The following is a 25,828-nucleotide window of genomic DNA, read 5'->3' as shown; positions in this document are numbered from 1 at the left end:
TCATTGCTGCTAATTCTCATGTAATAATCCGTCCCCACAATAAAAAATACATCACTACATTTGGAAGTGTCCGATTCACTGATCCTGCCCGATATTAGGGCTGTGCAGTGATTTTTACACCTCCTTTTACACTGGCCTAATTTTGCACCATCTTTTTTAGCCTAAACTTAGGAGCATTTCTGTTGTATATTAGGGAGAACCCGTCAGCTTATTCATGATCACCCAACTACAGGCAGCATGAATCAGAGACCGGCCCACTCATCTAGATTGGCAGGTCTCCCCCTATATACACACACAAGGAGAGCCCTGGCCAACTGGCTAAGGCTTTATTCACACATCCATCTGAGTGTTACCATCCAAGAGAAGCGGACTTATTTTTCTCAGGTCTCATCCTAGTGGTACCTTAGTTTGTTTCTCATTCCTTTTTAACCTGGAGCAGGCAGATTGTATGAACTTTTTATATCCCTTGACTCAATGCACAAGTTAGAAAACAGGTGAAGTTCAGATGGATCTCTTAAGTACACAGTCCGTTCTCCTAGTTATCGGTGTCTCACACATCCCCATAGACTTTAATGTCCGAGTCTCATTCGCAGAACACATGAGAATAGGGTGTACCCTGGGTCGCACAGACCAGAGGCATGGACCTGTTTTTAACATTGGTGGGTGTATGGATCAGCGACACTCTGGGGCTGATTCATTAAAGTGTATTCAAACTATTTGAAAAGTTGCAACATTTTTGCCCAATGCCGAGTTGAGCAAAAATCTTGTGCCTTTTGGCATCACTAGTTTGAAGCAGCTCCTCCAAAATTGGGTGGAGATTGGAGGAACCAAGGTGGCACCAGGTGTGGCTATGCCCACCCATCAAATTCAACAAAAGGGCCAATGTTTCTTATGCCAGAAATACTCCAGACCTTGACTGGAGTGGTATTTCTGGTGAGGAGGACACATTACTAAGAAAATGATCCAAATTTATTGCGTGGCGTGTGCCATGAAGTCGACGCATTGTACTCCAGCAAGCTCTTGTGTGTGCAATGCCAGTGTTAATCAATCTGCCCCTATGGGTAAATGTGCTGACAGCACTAGGATGTGTCACATGGATGTGTGAATGTAGCCTTAGCGAGGTGCGGAGAATACATACCTCTATGATTAGGCATGCTAGTCACCTCCTCCATGATTGGCATTTTTAAAGTATGTTCTTCCTGAAACTCTGGAATAATTCAGAGTAACGGCAGGTGCAGACGAGAGTTTTTTCGGTCCGAGTGCACCAGGATTAATGTTATACTATGGGACTGTGCACATTTTCATTTTTTTTTCTTGGACTGCGTCTGTACGAGGAAAAAAATCACTGCATGCCCAAGTTTGATCCAATATTGGGATGGCACTTGACCATGCAAGCCAATGAGTGCGTGGAAACAAATGGGCTGCACCCGGATGTCATCTGAGTGAGGTCCGATTTCCATGGCCTCACAGAATGGAGAAATTTTCTCATTCGGGAGAATCGGATCACACTCTATCAGGGAGTGATTTACATAACCAGCCCGATTCTCTCGATGAGAGAATCTACGGTCGTGTGACCCTGCCCTAAGACCATAATCGAGCCGGTCTCTCATTCATGCTGCCCAAACAAATTAGCTGACAGGTTCTCTTGTTCCTTTTCCAAAACCACACCCCATCAATGGAACAGACACAAGATGGAACTTAAAATACACATGTGCCACAATGTGCCGGTCTCATTGTATTGACCACAGATGCCCCAGGACTCCATACTCCAAAAATATATCAAGTAACTCCTGATGGGAATGTGGACTAATAAAGAAGTTAGGGCTGGACAATCCCCTTAAGTTTAATGGAAGCCCTGACAATGACGAAGGAAGCTGGTGCTGGGGAGGCTGCAGGGTGTGAAGCCGTGCGTGGCACCTGTTGTCACTAATGGCAGTCTGTGGAATGATCGCTATCCCAGGGTATGACGCAGCTTCGTATTCTTGTTGTTACACATTGTTCCTGTGGATTGTGTTCTTTTAAGTGATGGCTGGAAGTTCTGCTGTGTCCTTCATATGAATGCGAGATATTAGCAGCTGTAGACACTCCCTTAGCAGACAGGGTGACCTTTCTGAGAGTCAAACGACACCCGCCTGCTCCTGGCAGCTTCTGCTTGCCGTAATTTAGGGCTCAATTAGGACTTTAACATTGAATGAAACAGCTATAAAAATGGCTGTAACGTCCATATTCCATTTATCAGATGGCAGAGGGAATGTGTCCCTGAGGTAGCGACAGGAACAGAGGGATACTCAATATTATTAGACAGGAATAAACACAGGACTTTCACAAGGGAGGTTCCACCTTTACCTTTCACCAGACTTTATACATTGAGATGATTTCCATTTTTTAAAAAAATATACAAAGAAAATCACTTACAATTTCATACATAATAAGCAACGGTATACAAGCATGACCTAAGTCTCTTTCAGACGTCCATACGGTTCTATCAATGGTTTTCACCCATTAATTTCTATGGAGCGTTCACTTGTTCATGTTATTTTGTACAAAATAATCACGGAGTTATGTCTGTTATTTTATCCACTTCACGGATCAAAATCGCACATTCAAGTCGTATGGGTGTGTGGAAATCACGTACTGCACACACAGCGATCCATGTGCAATCCCTGTACTGGGCGTGATTAACATTGCAAATTGAGTTTGTAGGACATGGTTTACTTTTCACACTTTCAATTTCACACCTTGGTCAGACAATGTTTTTACTTTATACACATAAATCACTAATTTAATTAAACTGTAATAATCCTAACTGCCATTCTCAGGTGAGGAGACCAAGACATAATGGTTTAAACTCGGGAAAATCACAAAAATAACTGCCTTTCACATACTGCTGTACCTGCTTTTTTTCACTAAAAACCCTGGTACCTGCGTTTTTTGCTGTGTTGTTGCACTTTATGGGTGAAAAAACGCTGCAAAAAACCTGAAAGAAGTGACATGCTGCAGTTTTAAAAAACGCAGCAGTTTTTCAATTCAGTCAGAAAAAAAACAATGTGTTTGCATGAGATTTCTGAATTCTCATAGCATTTGCTGGTACTGTAAAATGCAGCTTAAAGTTGGCATAAAAAAGCGCAGCAAAAATGCAACATGTGAATTAAGAAATAAGTTGGCAGCCACAAACAGATGATTTCTCTGAATATAACTGATCAAAAGTGATGAGAAGTGTCTCTAATTTTCCCCAAAAAGGACCAGAATTTCTAGCAAAACTTGGGACTGAACTTCTGGTTTTGGAATCCCGGCATGGAGAGTAAGATCCCACAACATTCTGTGATCCCCTAGCTATGAGAATGCATGATCTTTCCTCACATCAGCTGATTAATGAAGGTCCAGCATCTTTATCCAAAGAGCTGTGATTGTCGAGGAAAAATATGTCTGCCTATATTGCAGCATTACATAGTGATATTCAGAAGAATGACCAACCGTGTGGTGCAAAAACAGGCTGGAAACCTCGTACATAGACTTCTAAATTATGAGATTAGGATTTTATAGGGGCAAGGTGTCTTATTGTGATAACAATCCCATATAACGCACACCTGTCATTTCATGTGACTCAATAAGCTGTTGTGTTGAGAATTATATTTCTGGCCATTCCCTGCTTTGCATCCTGCATATTTTACCAGTTTTCCCCTTTGCATGATATATTTCCCTCTAATTTTCAGTTGTCACTAAGCTACGGGTGGAAACTACCGGTAGCTCCTATGATGACTCCCATACGCTGCACACACAGATATAAAGGATCACTGCTTGTCTATGTAACACATATTCAGAAGCAACAGCATGGAGGATATTATAGAGCTGTAATGAGTGGTGTAGCTGTGAATCCAGCTCAGGGGTGAGATAAACACTTACTAAAAAGCAGCAGCACAGGTCGGTGTTTCTGTGCCTCTCTCTCTCTGTTCCTCCCACTACTTCCCACCCTACCACCTGTTTTCAGAATGAATGATGAGGCAGGGAAGTATGAAAAGAAGTGGAGAATTATGTATATTTCCCTGATAAGATGTATTACAAAGTTTTTTTATATTCCCCTGTACTATTGATTTATGTGAGATGCTCATTAATCCTGGTGATGGAAGTTGTGAGTTTTTACTATTTACAATAAAGATGTTTTTACAAGAAAACCCTGACAATAAATGTTCTAATTGTATTGATGTATGTGAAGGGACCATTTAAGACCTTTAATCAATGTGATAGAAGCATTTTTTGCAAAGACACTCTGCCACGCATAGGGTGATATGCAACAGCCATGGATACTCATGGCGGCTCAGAGAAATATGTCATATTTGTTCTATTGGTATTGTATAGACCACAGGGTCTGGGCCAATCTGGGGTCTGGAAAATAAGGTCTGTATCAGGGTCCCTTTTGCAAAAGGACCAGATAAAGGTAAGGTCTGTGATCTGATTGGGGTCAGGGTAAATTTAGTTGTCAAGTATATAAGGAGTCAACTCTTGCACCTGTTTAAATGCAGGGTCTACATTTCTGGTCCTCAGTCTATATTTAGTTTGGGTCTCTAGAGTCTATATTTATTTAGAGTGTCTGGGATGTATATCTATTTTGGGGGTCTATTCATGGGTTTAGAGTCTTTATTTATGAAGTGGTCTGGCATGTGGTTTATATTTGTTTAGGGAGTATTATTGCGGTTGGGATTAGTTTTTGTGATGAAGATGTCACATATACTATTTGTAATTCACATTCTGGAAGTTGGAGGCATGAAATATACACATGTTCTCCGATCTGCCTGAATACAATAATAGATTCGAACAGATCCTGAATAAATGCTCCTTTGACCTAATGGTACTGACCGTTGACTTTCTATACAAAGCTATATCATCTACAAAGGAGCTTATTACCAGCACAGAGACACAACTTAGTTCGTCTCTGCAATCGGATGAATGGTCCAATCTAAAAACCAAAATTCAATCTAACATTGACCAGCATAAGAGAGATACTGAGTCCAAGAAAAGGGCCAAATTCCTACGAGACACAGAGGATTACGAGGCGAATAGGGTATATCGTTGGCAGGAGAGATACCCACTGGGCGGTAATCCACCCCGGTTCACCAATCTATCGACGGACGCATCTTCCTCCGGCTCAGAACCTGAAAGGAGGGACCGTTTCACATATTCCTCTCGTTTTTAAGGTCATCAGCGAAGGTATCCATCACGAAGAAAAAGAGGAGGGGCGGCCAACATCGGAGACAACACAGACTTCAGCAGAGTGACCAGGTCCCAGACGCGTCCCACCTGGTGGTAAATATCTCCTCTAAGACTTAAAACATGGCCCAACTATCGGTACTACAGAAGGGACTCTCTTTCTGTCCAACAATGAGGTACAATACCTTCAAGCTGGACATGGAGTTACAGCGGTTTTACCGCTCCCTTAGACTCAAGGTCCATTTTGACCAAACTCCCTCCCCCTCAATTACGGCACAACCAATCCCAACATCCAGTGCCAATGTAGCCATTACTGCCAATAGTTTGGGTCTCTATACCAAAAGTACATACAGACCCCCCCCCACGGCTCTCATGCCCTTGAAACATTCATTGGCTTTATTGACTCAGCCTTTAGAGAGTTACGATCGAAAGTGGATAGGGGGAAACTACATTACGAACCCAAACTATCCGCTCTAGATCTACAGGCCCTACGAAGCCTGCGGGATGACCTTGATTTAATCATAAAACCGGCAGATAAGGGAGGTGCCATCGTCGTTATGGACAAAGCCCAATATACCAAAGAGATTGAGCGCCAGCTTAGTGATACCACGACTTACCATCAGTTACCCCGGGATCCTACCTCTGAGTTTAGGGATCTGATACGCAACACCATCGACCGACACCTAAGAGCAGGGACTATCGATAATAAAACAGGTGAATACCTTACCAAAACTTACCCTATTACTCCTGTGTTCTACATCCTGCCAAAGATACACAAGAGCCTTGTAGAACCCCCTGGTCGTCCTATTGTTGCCTCAACAGACTCGTTATTCTCCCCACTTTCTATCTTTGTTGAAAAAATTATCACACCACTCATACAAAAAAGTCCATCTTTCCTGCTCGACACTGGTTCATTTCTTAAAACTCTGGCTGATCACAAACAGATTCCTACTTCTGCCCTATTGGTTTCACTAGATGTGAAAAACCTATACACATCTATTCCACACGATTTAGGCATCCACACGGTCAAGTCTCTCCTGATACAATCTCAGACAGACCCACGGATTATTGATCTGGTGATGGACTTGTTATCAATCATACTTCACAAGAACTATTTTCTTTTTCAAAATAGATATTTCTTACAAACGAAAGGCACAGCGATGGGCTCCAATGTGGCGCCGCCCTACGCTAACTGCTATATGGCGGCATTTGAGGATCACATTGTCTATGCCCATCCCCTCTTCCGGACACACTCGATTGTCTGGAAGAGGTTCATTGATGACATTTTCTGTATTTGGGATGGCCCTCTGGCAACACTAGAATCATTCTTCGCCGATCTCAATTCTGCATGGCTCGACCTCACGTTTACTATTACATATGATCAACATCAGATAAGCTTCCTCGACACACTGGTTATCAAGGACGAGAAGTGCCTACTCAATACGGACCTGTACTCCAAGCCTGCAGACCGGAACGGCCTACTACATTATACCAGTAACCATCCAATGCATGTCAAGAAATCTATACCTAAGTCACAACTCAAGAGGGTGGAGAGTATCGTATCCGATCCCACCACCCGACAACATAGACTCCAAGAAATGAACCAGAAGTTCATCAATCGAGGCTATCCCCCCCCTTGTCTTCAACCCTCCCGTGATTCTTCTCAAACACGTCTGGATAACTCTGGTCGGATCCCCTTTGTCCACACGTTCCACCCATTTGCCTATTTACTTCACAAAACCATCCGTAGACACTGGGGCATTTTACGTACCGGCTATCCCTCTATTACCGGTTTCCAAAAATACTTCATGCCCTGCTTCAAACGTGCCCCTAATTTTAGAGACTCACTTGTCAGAGCTGACATCGGTACTAATAAATCTGTATCCACACGTTTCCTCCAACAACCCAAAACTGGAACCTTCCCTTGCCTTCATTGTAGGCAATGTAACAATGTCACAAAAGGGAATTTGATTTACCACCCACATACCAGCAGGAAATATAATATCAATGGATATTTCACCTGTGACAGCTCGTTCGTCATTTACCTAATCAAATGTCCATGTGGACTTCTCTACGTAGGTGAAACCACACAACCTATCCGTGACAGGATATCCAAGCACAAATCGACCATCAGGTGCAAAAACCTACTGTTGCCCATCCCTCACCACTTCATTACCTCAGGTCACAATATTTCCCAGCTAAAATTTCAGGTACTGGAACAGGTCGCACCACCACGCCGCAGTGGAGACAGGATCCGCCTCCTCAAACAGAGGGAGGCCTTTTGGATCCACACATTAGACACCCTTACTCCCAGGGGACTAAATAGGGAGTACGACCTTCTTTCTTTTAACTAATTATCCGTTTTCCAGTGGCATATTATATAGAAGTTCTCAGCGATATTTATTGTACCGACTCTCACTGTACGGATTATTCTCTAACTCATAGAACCCGTACGTGTATTACGGTGGATAGTCCATATGTCCTTACCATTTATTTGATATGAGACTGTTCTTTGATTTATTACCTGACATATATTATGTATAACGTTCTCTTGCACGTAGAACTCTATATATGCTATTGATGTTACTCCATATGTCCATGCCAATGTGTCGTATCTTGTATCTTGATGTACAACTATATCTGTTTCCTGACTTTTGGCTCATGTATTGCAGAATCTGTTTATGTTGTGGTCCTCTCCCACCTTTCCTCCAACATCCAACCGCACTATCGTACCCTCATGGAGTTCCTTGCGTTCCACACAGCTTTACGTATCACCCTGGAAGGCAAGCTTCTCAACGTGGAACGCACATGTGACCCGCTACCGTCACTTCCTGTCGCTTCATATCGGCACCTCCGGTACGCGAGCCTCACAACGTGGAATGCATACATGAACCGCTTCCGTCACTTCCGGGTCGCGTCTTATCGGCACTTCCGGTCATGCGCAGTCCGGCCACATAGAGCCCGCTCGGTATTGGACAATCTATTATCCCTAGCCCTATTTAACTACCCTCACTCGCACTGGGGGTCACAACTACGAGCGGTGGATGCTGCGTTGTGATGTCCAAGCCCCCATGTGCTTCGTAGCAGGTAATTTGGTTCTATACTCTAGTATGCCCCTCTCCACTTTTGTGGATATACCACAGCCACTCATACCATTTACCGTTTTACCTCCAGGCAGCCCGACTGGGACCCTATTCCTCCTCTTACTATCCGCAGAACTTACTGGTATGTGTATACCTCGGTCCCACCACTGCCATGGATTGAGTTCCTTTCCCCCCCTTCCCCCCCACGATTCATCCTTGTATGTTCCCTCCCTACTTTCCCAATCTCCTAGTCCTCCCACTTAGTTATCATATTATATATGTATAGAAAGCTTTAGTATTCATACTGAACATCAATTTGATTTTCACTGATGTATAATTATGCACACTTTTATTATTTTGCTATTTGAACTGTTTTCTTTTTGGAGAATCTCTCTATGTGTGGTATCCCATCTATGTGGTTTTTCCACCTATATTTTGACAATGATATTGTCTTATCTTCTACAGCCAACTGAAGAAGGTCATTAAGACCGAAACGTTTTGTGTTATTTCTGTGTGCAGATTAAGTTCCACAATAAATTTTCACTTACAAAGGACATTTGAGTGCCGAGGCTTTTTGAACTGTATACCAGGGTTCGGCCCCTACTCGAGCATCCACATAGGGAGTGCAGTGATTTTGTATTTCTCATGAAATATACACATGGCCCCCTTTGTATGGTTTTCTAAGTCACACAAAGTGCAATAGTCCATTTTCTTACATTTTATATAAGTTTTGAAGCTGTTTTTTCCCAAGTTACTGGTGCTTTTCACTGTTTCACAGACATTGTCTGGTTTCATTAAAAAATTAATTAAATGGTTTGCTCTTCTTATGCATAGGTGATTGAGGCCAAACCGCCAGTTTTAACTTTTTTCACCCTTGGGCCATTTTCTGTTTTTTTCATTTTCATTTTTTCCAAGACCAATAACGTTTTTATATTTCCATCAAAATGGCCATATGAGGGCTTGTTTTTTTGCGGGACAAGTTGTACTTTTGAATGACACCATTGATTTTAATATATAGTTTACTGGAAAATGGGAAAAAAAATCCAAGTGCAGTGATATTGCAAAAAAAAGTGCAATTCCACAATTGTTTTCTGTTTTTTTTTTATTTACCATGTTCACTATATGGTAGAACTGACCTGGTAATATGATTCTCCAGGTCAGTACGAGTACACAGATACCAAACATGTACAGTTTATTTTTTATTTAAGTGCTGAAATAAATTAAATAAAAAATAAACTATACATGTTTGTTAAGTGCTGAAATAAAATTCTGAAGTTTGTATGAAAAAAAACTTTTTGAGTTTGTGGCCATTTCCAGAGACCTGTAGCGTTTTAATTTTTTTGGATCTGGGGCCGGGTGAGGGCTTATTTTTTGCGACCTGAGCTGACGCTTTTTATTGATATTATTTTGGGGTAGATAAAATGTTACACTGTGGGTGTGTACTTCTGCCTCCTGTATGACATTGACCAATCATAAGCAGGCAGCAACATAGATGTGTAAAAGAATCTGTGATGATGTCATCAGTGTCACATGACCTAAATGCACACACCCTGCCAGCCGGAGTGTGCAGCCTAAAAAACACTAAATTGAATATTACAATATTGAATATTATACAGCACAGATATGTGGAGCTACTCCAGAAAATATTTCCACAACTTCTTGCTCATGATTGGTAAGTATCATAAAGGAGGCAGGACTATATGCCCCCAGTGACAACTATGCAATAACACCCACTCAGACTTAAAATTAAAATTAACTCATTAGGTACCAAGTATTTGATTGCTAATATCTCTGTAACAGAAAAGCAAAATTAAGAACAAAAAAAAATGTTTTATTCCGTTCTGCAGCTACTATTACATCCTGTGTCCAGTTCAACATGAAAAGTGTTAAGACTAGAGTTACGTATCCCAATATTTGGTCCTGCAATATGCTCCTTACACTGACTACACAGTTGAGTCTGAAGCCTCTTTGGACCGGGCAATCGTTTTTTTCTTGTCAAGTTCTTCCAAGAGTCATAGTTTTTTTATTTCTCTATCGACAAAATGGTGTGAGGACTTTTTGTTTTTTGTTGCAAGATGAGATGTAGTTTTGAATGACTTCATTCATTTTACCATAAAATGTATAGTTGAATCTGCAATTCCGCCAATGTTTTTTGGTTATTGATTTTATGGTGTTCATATTGTGGTAAAAATCACCAGGCAGCATGATCCTTCAGGTCAGTACAATTACTGTGAAACCAAAGTTTTTAACTTTTTTTTTATATTTTAGTGGTAAAAAAATATTAAAAACATTAAACAAATTTGGTTTGTGTCACCATTTTCTGAGACCTGTAAATTTTTTATTGTTCCGTCAATGGACTTATTGTGAGGGCTTATTTTTTTTGGGTGTAGCTGTTTTTATTGATACCATTGGAAGTATGTAAGTCATTTTGATCACTTTTTTAGAGGGAAGTTTGGTGGACAAAAAAAATGGCAATTGTGACATTTTGATTTTTTTTTTTTTTTAGCATTCATATTATCAAATAAATATTTTTATATTTTAATATTCAGGCAACTACACAAGCAACAACACCAAATATATTTATATATACAAGGTGTGTGTATATACAGTACAGACCAAAAGTTTGGACACACCTTCTCATTTAAAGATTTTTCTGTATTTTCATGACTATGAAAATTGTACATTCACACTGAAGGCATCAAAACTGAATTAACACATGTGGAATTCTATACTTAACAAAAAAGTGTGAAACAACTGAAAATATGTCTTATATTCTAGGTTCTTCAAAGTAGCCACCTTTTGCTTTGATGACTGCTTTGCACACTCTTGGCATTCTCTTGATGAGCTTCAAGAGGTAGTCACCGGAAATGGTTTTCACTTCACAGGTGTGCCCTGTCAGGTGTAATAAGTGAGATTTCTTGCCTTATAAATGGGGTTGGGACCATCAGTTGTGTTGTGCAGAAGTCTGGTGGATACACAGCTGATAGTCCTACTGAATAGACTGTTAGAATTTGTATTATGGCAAGAAAAAAGCAGCTAAGTAAAGAAAAATGAGTGGCCATCATTACTTTAAGAAATGAAGGTCAGTCAGTGCGAAAAATTGGGCAAACTTTGAAAGTGTCCCCAAGTGCAGTTGCAAAAACCATCAAGCGCTACAAAGAAACTGGCTCACATGAGGACCACCCCAGGAAAGGAAGACCAAGAGTCACCTCTGCTTCTGAGGATAAGTTTATCCGAGTCACCAGCCTCAGAAATCGCAGGTTAACAGCAGCTCAGATTAGAGACCAGGTCAATGCCACACAGAGTTCTAGTAGCAGACACATCTCTACAACAACTGTTAAGAGGACACTTTGCGCAGCAGGCCTTCATGGTAAAATAGCTGCTAGGAAACCACTGCTAAGGACAGGCAACAAGCAGAAGAGACTTGTTTGGGCTAAAGAACACAAGGAATGGACATTAGACCAGTGGAAATCTGTGCTTTGTTCTGATAAGTCCAAATTTGAGATCTTTGGTTCCAACACCGTGTCTTTGTGCGACGCAGAAAAGGTGAACGGATGGACTCTACATGCCTGGTTCCCACCGTGAAGCATGGAGGAGGAGGTGTGATGGTGCTTTGCTGGTGACACTGTTGGGGATTTATTCAAAATTGAAGGCATACTGAACCAGAATGGCTACCACGGCATCTTGCAGCGGCATGCTATTCCATCCGGTTTGCGTTTAGTTGGACCATCATTTATTTTTCAACAGGACAATGACCCCAAACACACCTCCAGGCTGTGTAAGGGCTATTTGACCAAGAGGGAGAGTGATGGGGTGCTACGCCAGATGACCTGGCCTCCACAGTCACCAGACCTGAACCCAATCGAGATGATTTGGGGTGAGCTGGACTGCAGAGTGAAGGCAAAAGGGCCAACAAGTGCTAAGCATCTCTGGGAACGCCTTCAAGATTGTTGGAAGACCATTTCCGGTGACTACCTCTTGAAGCTCATCAAGAGAATGCCAAGAGTGTTCAAAGCAGTCATCAAAGCAAAAGGTGGCTACTTTGAAGAATCTAGAATATAAGACATATTTTCAGTTGTTTCCCACTTTTTTGTTGAGTATATAATTCCACATGTGTTAATTCATAGTTTTGATGCCTTAAGTGTGAATGTACAATTTTCATAGTCATGAAAATACATAAAACTCTTTAAATGAGAAGGTGTGTCCAAACTTTTGGTCTGTACTGTGTATATATATATATACACGGCTAAAAAAAATAAAGGGAACACTTAAACAACAGAACATAACTCCAAGTAAATCAAACTTCTGTGAAATCAAACTGTCCACTTAGGAAGCAACACTGATTGACAATCAATTTCACATGCTGTTGTGCAAATGGAATAGACAATAGCTGGAAAGAGTGGTTCGGCAGGTGGGGACCACAGACCACATCTCAGTACCAATGCTTTCTGGCTGATGTTTTTGTCACTTTTGAATGTTGGTTGTGCTTTCACACTTGTGGTATCATGAGACGGACTCTACAACCCACAGAAGTTGCTCAGGTAGTGCAGCTCATCCAGGATGGCACATCAATGCAAGCTGTGACAAGAAGGTTTGCTGTGTCTGTCAGCGTAGTGTCCAGAGGCTGGAGGCGCTACCAGGAGACAGGCCAGTACACCAGGAGACGTGGAGGGGGCCGTAGGAGGGCAACAACCCAGCAGCAGGACTGCTACCTCCGCCTTTTGTGCAAGGAGAAACAGGAGGAGCACTGCCAGAGCCCTACAAAATGACCTCCAGCAGGCCACAAATGTGCATATGTCTGCACAAACAGTTAGAAACCGACTCCATGAGGGTGGTATGAGGGCCCGACGTCCACAGATGGAGGTTGTGCTCACAGCCAAACACAGTGCAGGACGCTTGCCATTTGCCACAGAACACCAAGATTGGCAAAGTCGTCACTAGCACCCTGTGCTCTTCACAGATGAAGGCAGGTTCACACTGAGCACATGTGACAGACGTGACAAGGAGTCTGGAAACGCTGTGGAGAGCGATCTGCTGCCTGCAACATCCTTCAGCATGACCGGTTTGGCAGTGGGTCAGTAATCCTGTGGGGTAGCATTTCTTTGGAGGGCCGCACAGTCCTCCATGTGCTCGCCAGAGGTAGCCTGACTGCCATTAGGTACCGAGATGAGATCCTCAGACCCCTTGTGAGACCATATGCTGGTGATGTTGGCCCTGGGTTCCTCCTAATGAAGGACAATGCCAGACCTCATGTGGCTGGAGTGTGTCAGCAGATCCTGCAAGATGAAGGCATTGAAGCTATGGACTGGCCCGCCCGTTCCCCAGACTTGAATCCGATTGAGCACATCTGGGGCATCATGTCTTGCTCCATCCACCAACGTCACGTTGCACCACAGACTGTCCAGGAGTTGGCGGATGCTGTAGTCCAGGTCTGGGAGGAGATCCCACAGGAGACCATCCGCAACCTCATCAGGAGCATGCCCAGGCGTTGTAGGGAGGTCATACAGGCACGTGGAGGCCACACACAATACTGAGCCTAATTTTGACTTGTTTTAAAGGACATTACATCAAAGTTGGATCAGCCTGTAGTGTGTTTTTCCACTTTAATTTTGGGGTGACTCCAAATCCAGGCCTCCATTGGTTAATAAATTTGATTTCCATTGATGATTTTTGTGTGATTTTGTTGTCAGCACATTCAACTTTGTACAGAACAAAGTATTCAATGAGAATATTTCATTCATTCACATCTAGGATGTATTATTTGAGTGTTCCCTTTATTTTTTGAGCAGTGTATATACACACACACACACATACATTTTTTTATGTTTCTTTTATATACAACCCCTGGCAAAAATTATGGAATCACGGGGCTCGGAGGATGTTCATCCAGTTGTTTAATGATGTTGAAAAAAAGCAGATCACAGACATGGCCCAAAACTAAAGTCATTTCAAATGGCAACTTTAGGGCTTTAAGAAACACTAAAAGAAATCAAGATTAAAAATGTAGTACTCAGTAAGGGTAATTTTTTTTCAGACCAAGCTGAAGGAAAAAATTATGGTATCACCCTGTAAATTTTCATTTCCAAAACTAACACCTGCATCAAATTAGATCTGCTTGTTAGTCTGCATCTAAAAAGGAGTGATCACACCTTGGAGATCTGTTGCACCAAGTGGACTGACATGAATCATGGCTCCAACACGAGAGATGTCAATTGAAACAAGGGAGAGGATTATCAAACTCTTAAAAGAAGGTAAATCATCACGCAATGTTGCAAAAGATGTTGGTTGTTCACAGTCAGCTGTGTCTAAAATCTGGACCAAATACAACCAACATGGGAAGGTTGTAAAAGGGAAACATACTGGTAGACCAAGGAAGACATCAAAGCGTCAAGACCAGAAACTTAAAGCAATATGTCTCCAAAACAGGAAATGCACAACAAAACAAATGAGGAACGAATGGGAGGAAACTGGAGTCAATGTCTGTGACCGAACTGTAAGAAACCGCCTAAAGGAAATGGGATTTACATACAGAAAAGGTAAACATAAGCCATCATTAACACCTAAACAGAAAAAAACAAGGTTACAATGGGCTAAGGAAAAGCAATCGTGGACTGTGGATGACTGGATGAAAGTCATATTCAGTGTTGAATCTCGAATCTGCATTGGGCAAGGTGATGGTGCTAGAACTATGGTTTGGTGCCGTTCCAATGAGAATTATAAAGAAGACTGCATGAAGAAACATGCAAATTTCCACAGTTATTGATGATATGGGGCTGCATGTCAGGTAAAGGCACTGGGGAGATGGCTGTCATTACATCTTCAATAATGCCCAAGTTTACATTGATATTTTGGACAGTTTTCTTATCCCATCAATTGAAAGGATGTTTGGGGTGACTGATGACATCATTATTCAAGATGATAATGCATCCTGCCATAGAGCAAAAACTGTGAAAACATTCCTTGAAAGAAGACACATAAGGTCAATATCATGGCCTGCAAATAGTCCGGATCTCAATCCAATTGAAAATCTTTTGTGGAAGTTGAATTAAATGGTCCATGACATCGCTCCAACCTGCAAAGCTGATCTGGCAACAGCAATTAGAGAAAGTTGGAGCCAGATTGATGAAGAGTACTGTTGTCACTCATTAAGTCCATGCCTCAGAGACTGCAAGCTGTTATTAAAGCCAGAGGTGGTGCAACAAAATACTAGTGATGTATTGGAGTGTTCTTTTGTGTGTTTGTTTTTCATGATGCCATAATTTTTTCCTCAGAATTGAGTGATCCCATCATTTTTTCCCTCTGCTTGGTCTGAAAAAAATTACCCTTACTGAGTATCACATTTTTTATCTTGATTTCTTTTAGTGTTTCTTAAAGCCCTAAAGTTGCCATTTGAAATGACTTTAGTTTTGTGCCATGTCTGTGATCTGCTTTTTTCAACAACATTAAACAACTGAATGAACATCCTCCGAGCCCGGTGATTCCATAATTTTTTCCAGGGGTTGTATTTAATAATTAGTCCCCTTAGGGGACTTATACCTGTTAACAATTGATCTTCTATACAATATCCTGTAATAATGTAGTATTGCAGTGTAGATTGAGAAATTTACAATTCCATATAAAGCTGAGTCTGTAGAGTTCTAACATGGCAAAAAAGGGTCCTTCAGTAGGCCTCTAGCTGGCTTGGCAATTCAACAGCACCCCACAATTAAATCAGTCAGAAATGATGGCTGCCTAATTAAAGCCTTTTAAGCTCCACTGTCACACTTGACATTGTCATTTATGAAGAACAAATGTTTTGATGGGAGCTAGCTCCAATCTCAACAGTTATTCTTTGGTGGTGGCTATGTAACATAGTAGGCATCCATACTATATGGAGCGGGCTCAGCTCCTGAGCGTTCTGTAGTCAGGGAGGGTGTTTCTATGGACGTCTATGGGGCTCTGCTGTACCCCTGTATGCCTCTAATTTCATGTAGCCATGATTACCGTGTTGATTTCAAATGAGTATGACAGACAAAAAATGATTTTTCTATTAGTGTACATAACAATATCTATACCAAAATAATGAGCAAGAATCTCAATGAATAATAATAAAAAACATTGTCCATTACTGACAAATGAAAAATTCACTTTTGAACTAAATCTAAGTCATCAGACATCTTAAAGGAAAGGTGTCAACAGAAAATAACCTATTGTTTAAATTAGATTTTTGTGTTAAATGTGTTTAAAAAAAACTTTGCCAATGTTTTTTTATTCCCGTATCAAAATCTTTATTACAAATACAAATGATAAATCTTGCAATTTTCACGATGGCCACTGGGGCTTTTTTTAGACTCTAACTTCCTGTTGTTTCAGGAAACAACACATGTACATGGCCACAATGGTCAGATCCCGAACATATCATTTGTATTAAAGTGTTTAATGAGACTGCGCAAAGCATATTGTGAGGGGAGGGAGAGAAGTTATTGTGATTGGTGGATCCTGAGTTATCAGCTGTGTATAGAGTCATTACCGGTCATTGTCATCCTGCCTATGCTGACAAGGAGCCTGCTGAAAACTCTTCCTGAAAGGACAGGAGTTATGAGTCTATAAATGCTCCTATGGCCAGTGTGAAAATTGCAAGATTACTATTTTTTTTTTCTTTTAATAAAGATTGTGATATGAAAAAAAACATTGCTAACATTTATAAAAATACATGTAACACAAAAATATGATTTAAACAATATGATTTTCTAACAACACATGCTTTTAAGAAACAGAACTCTACTGCTGAGAACTCTACTAATTATTACTAACGAGATGAAAAGCTTGAAGACTAAGTACAGGTTCATAGTAAGGGGTTTATCTTTCTTGCTACACCAGTTTTTAGCACTAAAAAGTTGCTAATTATGTCGCACGTTTTATTTGTGGCTTTTTACATTTTTCCGCCTCTAAAGCCACTATATATTGGACAACTTGCAAAACAGATCACCACTCACAGTAAAACTGCTGTCAGATAACTTGTTAACCCTTCAGGTGCTTCACAGGAATTAACACAAAGTGGAATGAGTTAAATGAAAAATTATATTTTTTCCATTGGGATCTAAGGGGTAAGGTGTCTCCTTGTGGAGAGCGACAAGCCAGGCCTGGCATGCCAGTATGAGGAGACTTAAACGCCATGCATACTTCTCTGGGAAATAAATATGCAAATTGTCTCTTCAAAGAGGAAGAGGACAAGAACTCTAGTGCCGCCTATTGGAAGCAGCGATCCTACAAGTCAATATCGACCTTTTAATGAGCCTTATCACATGACTTAGGATAAAAGCCAAACCAGAATCCCAATTTACAGACACTGTGTTTCGGGGTATTGCCCCTCATCAGTGCAAAGTATAAGGTCTGATTTGGCTGGGTGAGTGGCTAAGCCTGGGATCTAAGGGGTAAAGTTCTTCCAATAGGTGGCAGTAGAGTTCAAGTCCTCTTCCTTTCTGAAGAGACAATTTTCATATTTTTTTCCACTAAAATGCATTTTAACAGGCCACCATAGCTAGTAGACTCCGAGGCCACTACTTGGCCTCAGAATGCTTTGGCAACCAGTGGGACCACAAAATCATGTTTTCGGGGTGCCAATGGGGTTAAAGAAGAAGGCTTCTTCCTCTGTTAACAATCTAGATGTCGCTGTTGCTATTAGATGTCACATCTAAGGGGTTACATGGCCATGATTAGTGCCAATACCCATCGTGGCCAATGCTGCAGGTATAGTACACAGCTGACACCCGCTGTATTGTCATCTGTCGGTGATGCCATTCTCTTATATCCCAGGTCAGTAAAGAAGCGTATTGGTGGTTATAGAGGGATTAAGGCAAAATCAATATTACATGCCTTGTTCATCTACAAGCGGGATAGCACAACATTCATTCCCAATATTGTGCCAGACAAAAGAAAAGGAATAAAGATATCAGGTGTGAAGTATTCCACTTATTACATGTTACCGGAATAGATAGGCCTGATAACGGAGCAGGTATCGGTGCAACATACTCACAGTCCAGGTGGCTGTGCCTAATGCCTTCCACATCTTCAGCATGAATGAAGTGATAGCATCGTTTACCCATCAGATCCACAGCATTGAGGTCCATGTAATCACTGACTCTGTAATATTAAAGAAAGTTAAATTTATATATAATAGTCTTAGTAAGACCTAAACACCATCTAAAGCTACCATTAGGGCTGTAATGGATAGAGAAATATTCACCAATGCTGATTTCCAATCCTGTAGGAGGACCGGTCACTTACCATAAATACGTAATTTACTACCTGGTGCAAATGCCGCTGTTCTCCGGAATCTGGCATTATTTTTTGTTCCTGTGCCTCTCTGTGCCTGAGATATGACCCTTTCTTGCCTGCGTATAAATCTAGATTTTTAGTCATCTGGGCGTGGTTCTGAAGAAGACAGAAACACACAGAAGAGTTGATGACCACGCCTACTTGGCTAAAAGACTAGATTTATAGTCAAGTAAGAGGGACCATATCTCATGAATGGATAGGCACAGGAAAAAAGAAAACACTGACGGATATAGCAGAATATCAGCATTTACATTAGATTAAAACACTTACATATTTATGGCAGGTGAGAGGTTCTATTTTAATTACATTTATGTACAAGTTAACACTTGTACTAATAAAAGTAGCCATGATTATAAAATCCTTGTTGGTTATCGTATCTTAGCTGTTATCTTTGTATTGTACAGTCAGAGATGGAATTTATTTCCCCACATTACCCTTCTCCAATCTTGTTGAGTCTAATTCCACTCTTTGTAACACTCATAAAATATGTTTCAATGTTAAAAATGCAGAAATCTCCATGGTTTTCTTAGTAGGTATTCCCCTGGAAAATTAGTTAAATATAGTGGCAAATGATAGAATGCAACTGTGGCGTTATATTTAGTACATATTGTAGCATTATAGATACAAAAGTTGGGAAAGACTCAGGCTTGGACTGGCCCACAGGGGAGCTGGTGAATCCTCCAGTGGGCCCCTCTGCAGGAGTTGGCACAATCACTATGCACAGACAAGATTCTCATCATTAATTTAACAAACTACCCAGTGCATTACTATATAGAAGCAGAAGTACATTTGTAAATGAGGGTAATGTAATATTTGTATGTAGCTGAAAAGTGGGCCCCCCCAGAGTCCATGTTACTGGTTGGCCCTTGTACTCCAGTCCCACACTGAATAGACTTGCTAATTCTGACCAATACAGAGTCAACTTGGACTACTTAATCTTCCTACTTTACAAAGCGTTAAACAGGTTGTCCACTACTTTTACATTGATGGCCTATAATTAGGATAGGTCATCAATGTCTGTCCAGGCGGGGTCCAACACACAGCACCCCCGCCGATCAGCTGATAACGGTGGCAGTGGTGGCTCTAAATGACCAGTGATCAGTAAATATTTTCAGATCAGCGGTGGTTTAATAGCTAGTTCACATGTCAGTGATGCACACTGAACGATCTGTAACACATTGCTCAGTGCTCATAGGCAGCCATTGTTCTCGGCAGCACAAGTCCTGTTTACACAGGATGATGAGCTGCCGAGAATGATGATCTTTTGTGCTGCAGAAAAGATTATTTCACTCGATGGACGAGCGTGATCTGTCTACACTGAAATATTATCGTGAATGAATGCGTCTGGAGGAAAGGAGGTTCCTGCACCAGCATAGAAGGGGATTCTTTACAGTCAGAGCCGTGAGACTCTGGAACTCTCTGGGAGAGGAAGTGGTGATGTCCAACTCACTTAAAGAGTTCAAGAGAGGCCTGGACGCCTTTCTTGAGAACAATAAAATTACATCTTATGCTTAGTGAGAGTTAATTAATCCAGATTGGTGTCGGGAAGTGAATTTTTCCTCAATGATGTAAATTGGCCTATACCGCATGGTTTTTTTTTGCCTTCCCCTGGATCAACGCTGCGGAATAGCTGCAGTGCACAAGAAATAGGCTGAACTGGATGGACGCTTGTCTTTTTTCGGCCTTATAAACTATGTAACTATGTAACTATGCAACACATCCACAATAATCTTTCTGTGCAAATGTACCTTTGGTTAGTAGGAAAGATTTAAAAAAATTAGAGGAGACATTTCAGAGGGAAACATGATTGTTTTGTACAATTATTGTATATAAATGGTCCAAACAAAAAAGAAAAAAACACAGTAAAAAAGTGTTCAAATTAAAGTTCCCTCAAAAAATAAGGGGAGCTGCTTTAGACTGGAAAAATGTTCAGTTCTCAGAGTAGTGGGATTGGGACGTGATAGACATCATATGGCTGTTGGCTTGGATGAAGCTTCAGCCGGTCGTTCAGACGGCAGCCCACTCGGCTGTCTCTCCCATACACAGACGAACTTGTTCTGTCGATCGCTCATGTGTTCTTTATGATAAAGCTCCCAACAGACATCTCTGCCGGCGACATCTCCAGAAGGACAAAGTGATCGGTAATCTGAAATCGGACATGCCTGATCCACATCTCCCCCATTAATCAGTTGGCCGGTGTCACCATATACATTAGAGTATTGGTCAAACCTGTCAATATCAGCAGGTGAAGTTGACATGTGTATGGGGGGCTATCGCCTGTCTCGGGAGCAGATCACTTCAAGAAAGGTTTAGATACTTTCATGAAACAAAACAAGATAGACATGCACGTAAATGTATACAATGCTTGTTTGAGTGATGATCCAGCTCTGTCTTTTTTAGGGCAGACTGATACATGCCCTGGAGGTTTTTACCTTCCTCTGAATCAATGTGAAGAAACAATATTTAATGCCCCCTCATTGACATGCTTTACATGGATGGACATGTCTTTTTAGCAATGTCCTGGCTAAAAAAAAAAAATCACTAATTCATATGCAAATGAGACTTAAGTGCTCTGGGAGTGTCAAAGCACTTCCCAACCCTCTGCCTTCTCCACTCTATTCCCAGCACTACCTTCCTCTGGATGACCGATAACTCACCGGTTGTGATGTCATCAAGTCAGTGAGCCGTCAGTCAAGCAGAGGAAGGTGCAGATGGGCAGAGGCTTGGGAAGTGCCTCATTTGCATATTAATTAAAACAGTGATTTTCTGTGAGGGAGATTGCATCAGTAAATGTATGGATGACATTATCTTTCAAAGAGCAACATGATCATGTAGACAGTTTTGGGGGGTGGATTGTTCTGGCAGATTCAATTTAAAACCTATAGAAAGCATTGCCTTGCTGCCCTCATTCCTCACAAGATACTGTATGTACACTCATATAAAAGTACATCCATATGAAAGTACACTCATATAATAAAAGTACATCCATATAAAAGTATGCCCATATAAAAATACACTCATATAAAAGTACATCCATACAAAAGTACACTCATATAATAAAAGTACATCCATATAAAAATAGTACCATATAAAAGTAAAATAAAAGTAGAACTATATAAAAGTAAAACCATATAAAAGTACAACCATATACAGTGCCTACAAGTAGTATTCAACCCCCTGCAGATTTAGCTGGTTTGATAAGATGCAAATAAGTTAGAGCCTTCAAACTGCAAACGAGAGTAGGTTTTATGAACAGAAGCATAAATCTTACAAACCAAAAAGTTATGTTGCTCAGTTGAATTTTATTAAATTTTAAACATAAAAGTGTGGGTCAATTATTATACAACCCCTATGTTTAATATTTTGTGGAATAACCCTTGTTTGCAATTACAGCTAATAATCGTCTTTTATAAGACCTGATCAGGCCGGCACAGGTCTGTGGAGTTATCTTGGCCCACTCCTCCATGCAGATCTTCTCCAAGTTATCTAGGTTCTTTGGGTGTCTCATGTGGACTTTATTCTTGAGCTCCTTCCACAAGTTTTCAATTGGGTTAAGGTCAGGAGACTGACTAGGCCACTCCAACACCTTGACTTTTTCCCTCTTGAACCAGGCCTTGGTTTTCTTGGCTGTGTGCTTTGGGTCGTTGTCTTGTTGGAAGATGAAATTACGACCCATCTTAAGATCCTTGATGGAGGAGCGGAGGTTCTTGGCCAAAATCTCCAGGTAGGCCGTGCTATCCATCTTCCCATGGATGCGGACCAGATGGCCAGGCCCCTTGGCTGAGAAACAGCCCCACAGCATGATGCTGCCACCACCATGCTTGACTGTAGGGATGGTATTCTTGGAGTTGTATGCAGTGCCATCCAGTCTCCAAACGTCACGTGTGTGGTTGGCACCAAAGATCTCGATCTTGGTCTCATCAGACCATAGAACCTTGAACCAGTCTGTCTTAGTGTCCTCCAAGTGATCATGAACAAACTGTAGACGAGCCTTGACATGACGCTTTGAAAGTAAAGGTACCATACAGGCTCGTCTGGAACGGAGACCATTGCGGTGGAGTATGTTACTTATGGTATTGACTGAAACCAATGTCCCCACTGCCATGAGATCTTCCCGGAGCTCCTTCCTTGTTGTCCTTGGGTTAGCCTTGACTCTTCGGACAAGCCTGGCCTCGGCACGGGAGGACACTTTCAAAGGCTGTCCAGGCCGTGGAAGGCTAACAGTAGTTCCATAAGCCTTCCACTTACGGATGATGCTCCCAACAGTGGAGACAGGTAGGCCCAACTCCTTGGAAAGGGTTTTGTACCCCTTGCCAGCCTTGTGACCCTCCACGATCTTGTCTCTGATGGCCTTGGAATGCTCCTTTGTCTTTCCCATGTTGACCATGTCTGAGTGCTGTTCACAAGTTTGGGGAGGGTCTTAAATAGTCAGAAAAGGCTGGCAAAAGAGATCTTTAATCCACACATGTGAAGCTCATTATTCTTGGTGCCAGAACTACTTCTTAATACTTTAGGGGGACCAAACAGAATTCTTGTGGTTTGAGGGGTTGAATAATAAATGACACTCTGAATTAACTTTTAACGTTTTTTTAAAAAAAAAAAAAAAAAAATTTGCTGCAGTGCATTTCCCACTTCCACGCTGATCTACAGTACAAATGTCACAATGCCAAGTTAATTCCGCATGTGTCAACCAGCTAAATCTGCAGGGGGTTGAATACTACTTGTAGGCACTGTAAAAGTAGAACTATATAAAAGTAAAACAAAAGTAGACCCAAGTAAAAGTACCACCATATAAAAGTAGACCCATGTAAAAATAAAGCCATATATATGTAAAGCCATATAAAAAGTACACTTAGATAAAAGTAAAACCATATAAAAGTAAAATAAAAGTAGACCCATATAAAAGTACAACCATATAAAAGTACACACGAATAAAAGTACACCCCTATAAAAGTAAATTCATATACAAATACAACTATATAAAAGTAAAGTAAAAGTACACCCATATAAAAGTACACCCATATAAAAGTACAACCAAATAAAAGTACACACATATTGTAATTCTCACATATAAAACTACATTCATATAAAAGCACACACAAAACATTATTTTGTGGAAATGTAGCCAAAATCCTGGTGCTTTTTGCTGTGTAAATATCCCCCATTATCTATCAAATAAGGTAAATGTTCTCTGAAAGTACCAAGACCACTTAAATTTGTCTTTACCCTTTAAAACTCTGCCCTATACCTGTTGCTTTGTAGTCACAGTAAACAGACTGTCAGTTCCTGGATAGTAAATGACTGATTTGGTAAAAATACTGATAGTTAATGGTGTTTTCCCCAGGTATGATTATGATATTGATGACATACCCTACTGATGACATACAGGACCTAGGAGTGGTGTCTACATCCAACCCCTCCAGGAGCCAGTAATGGATGGGCAGCTGTAGTGCCAGGTGTCCGGACCCTCCTTATGTAATAATGATGACCAATATCATACTAGCAGAAAACCCCTTTAATTCTCCTGTATACGCTGAGATGGCTCCTATTGTATATAACTCCTTCTATGCTTAGAGCTTTGTAAAGCTAATATTTCTCCCCCTCACAAGAGTTAAATCTCCTCCTTTTGTCCTTTCCAAAGACTTTGCAAAAGTGAATGTAACTGGAAGTAATTAACGAGCAATTATTTCTGTCGGATCGCAAAGGCGGAAAACAACGAGGCCACTAATTACCCAAAGCGCGGGCGACACAACACTTTCTGCGCTGCTGTATCGGAATTATAATAATCAGCGGATATTACTCGACGAATGATATAAATGACAAAGCGTGTAATAACCTGTAATAGCACTAATAATGGTAATAATAAGCCTGGTGATAATAGCAATGATCATCATTATATTGCTTGAATAATGAGCTCGCTAATGAAGCAATGCGAAACAAAGGAAGTCATAGTACAGGGCTGTATACAATAACAGAGAAGAATGTGTCCACACACCCACTGTAATGCCCCAAAGTTGTATGTGTATGCCCCTTTAAGATGTAGCAGAGCCAGAGGCTACCTCATTATGTTTGCACAATGATCATATTCCTTTTGCAGATAATGTACAGAATGGTTTATATATGCAGAGAGTAGTGTACTTATTGTGTACTGCTACCAGATTACCAAGAGTTAATGAATTAGCCCTGCTTTCCATATATGGCAATAAGGTCACATGGTTAGACCACATGACAAGGTCCTGAGCTTAGTGCAGTGTGCTGAGAGAGAAGGAGGCACATGGTGTGGTGTCTGGTCTTGCCTGTGATAAGCTGAAGGAGCAGGTATGGAAGCTCAGATCTGTGGTGTATGAGAGACCACAGTTGGAACTGCAGTCAGCTGTGTGATAAGGACTGTACGGATAAGCAGAAGCCAGGACTCAGGAATCACTGCAGTCAGCTGTGTGATAAGGACTGTACGGATAAGCAGAAGCCAGGACTCAGGAATCACTGCAGTCAGCTGTGTGATAAGGACTGTACGGATAAGCAGAAGCCAGGACTCAGGAATCACTGCAGTCAGCTGTGTGATAAGGACTGTACGGATAAGCAGAAGCCAGGACTCAGGAATCACTGCAGTCAGCTGTGTGATAAGGACTGTACGGATAAGCAGAAGCCAGGACTCAGGAATAGAGATGAGCGGTGTTCGACTAGAACTGTTCGCCAATCTCAAATTCGAGCTGTTTTGGGCGGTGTTCGAGTTGTTCCACGAACCCGAACGATTTGCAAAAAATTCGGCTGTTCGAGGTTATGTTCGATAACTGTTCGTGCACCAAAAGCGTGTCCTGCATGTCTGGCGCTATTTAGAGCACCAATCATGCAGGGATTGTCTGCCACTCACTGTAATGCCACAGCCATGGTGGTTGTGGCATTACAGTGGTTGCCCAAATCGATGGGAACAGTGCCAACAGTGAAACATGAAAAGCCGGCAATTCAGCAGCGGCATACACCTGTACCCGACAATTTAGAACCGAAAGAATAGAGCTTCACACATAGATTAGATAGATATAAACATGTCAGTCACATATATAAGAAGTACAGTGAAAGTGCTGCTTACTGAACTTGTCATTTAGCGTAAAGGATTTATCAAAAAAAATAATAGTGTTTTCATGCACCGTCTCTTTAAAAAAGCCGGCCGGCAATTCAGCAGCGGTACCCGACAATTTATAACAGACAGAATAGAGCTTCACACA

The 25,828-nt window shown here is 41.2% G+C and overlaps 1 protein-coding gene across 7 annotated transcripts in view; it reads right to left on the bottom strand.

The window, feature by feature from the left end:
• The window catches only part of NPAS3 (neuronal PAS domain protein 3), a 788,102-nt gene that overhangs the window by 216,225 nt on the left and 546,049 nt on the right, over nucleotides 1-25,828 (bottom strand). For all 7 annotated transcript variants that reach the window (XM_073639080.1, XM_073639082.1, XM_073639081.1 and 4 more), the window contains one exon: nucleotides 18,304-18,410. In XM_073639080.1, coding sequence (XP_073495181.1) covers nucleotides 18,304-18,410 — 107 coding nt within the window. The remainder of the gene's footprint in view (nucleotides 1-18,303; nucleotides 18,411-25,828) is intronic.

This window comes from Phyllobates terribilis, unplaced genomic scaffold (genome assembly GCF_046119375.1).
Source record: "Phyllobates terribilis strain yellow unplaced genomic scaffold, ASM4611937v1 Scaffold_7__3_contigs__length_470593459, whole genome shotgun sequence".
NCBI lineage: Eukaryota > Metazoa > Chordata > Amphibia > Anura > Dendrobatidae > Phyllobates > Phyllobates terribilis.
The sequence above is the reverse complement of the archived record's forward strand: the minus strand, read 5'-3'. Positions and strand labels throughout refer to the sequence as shown.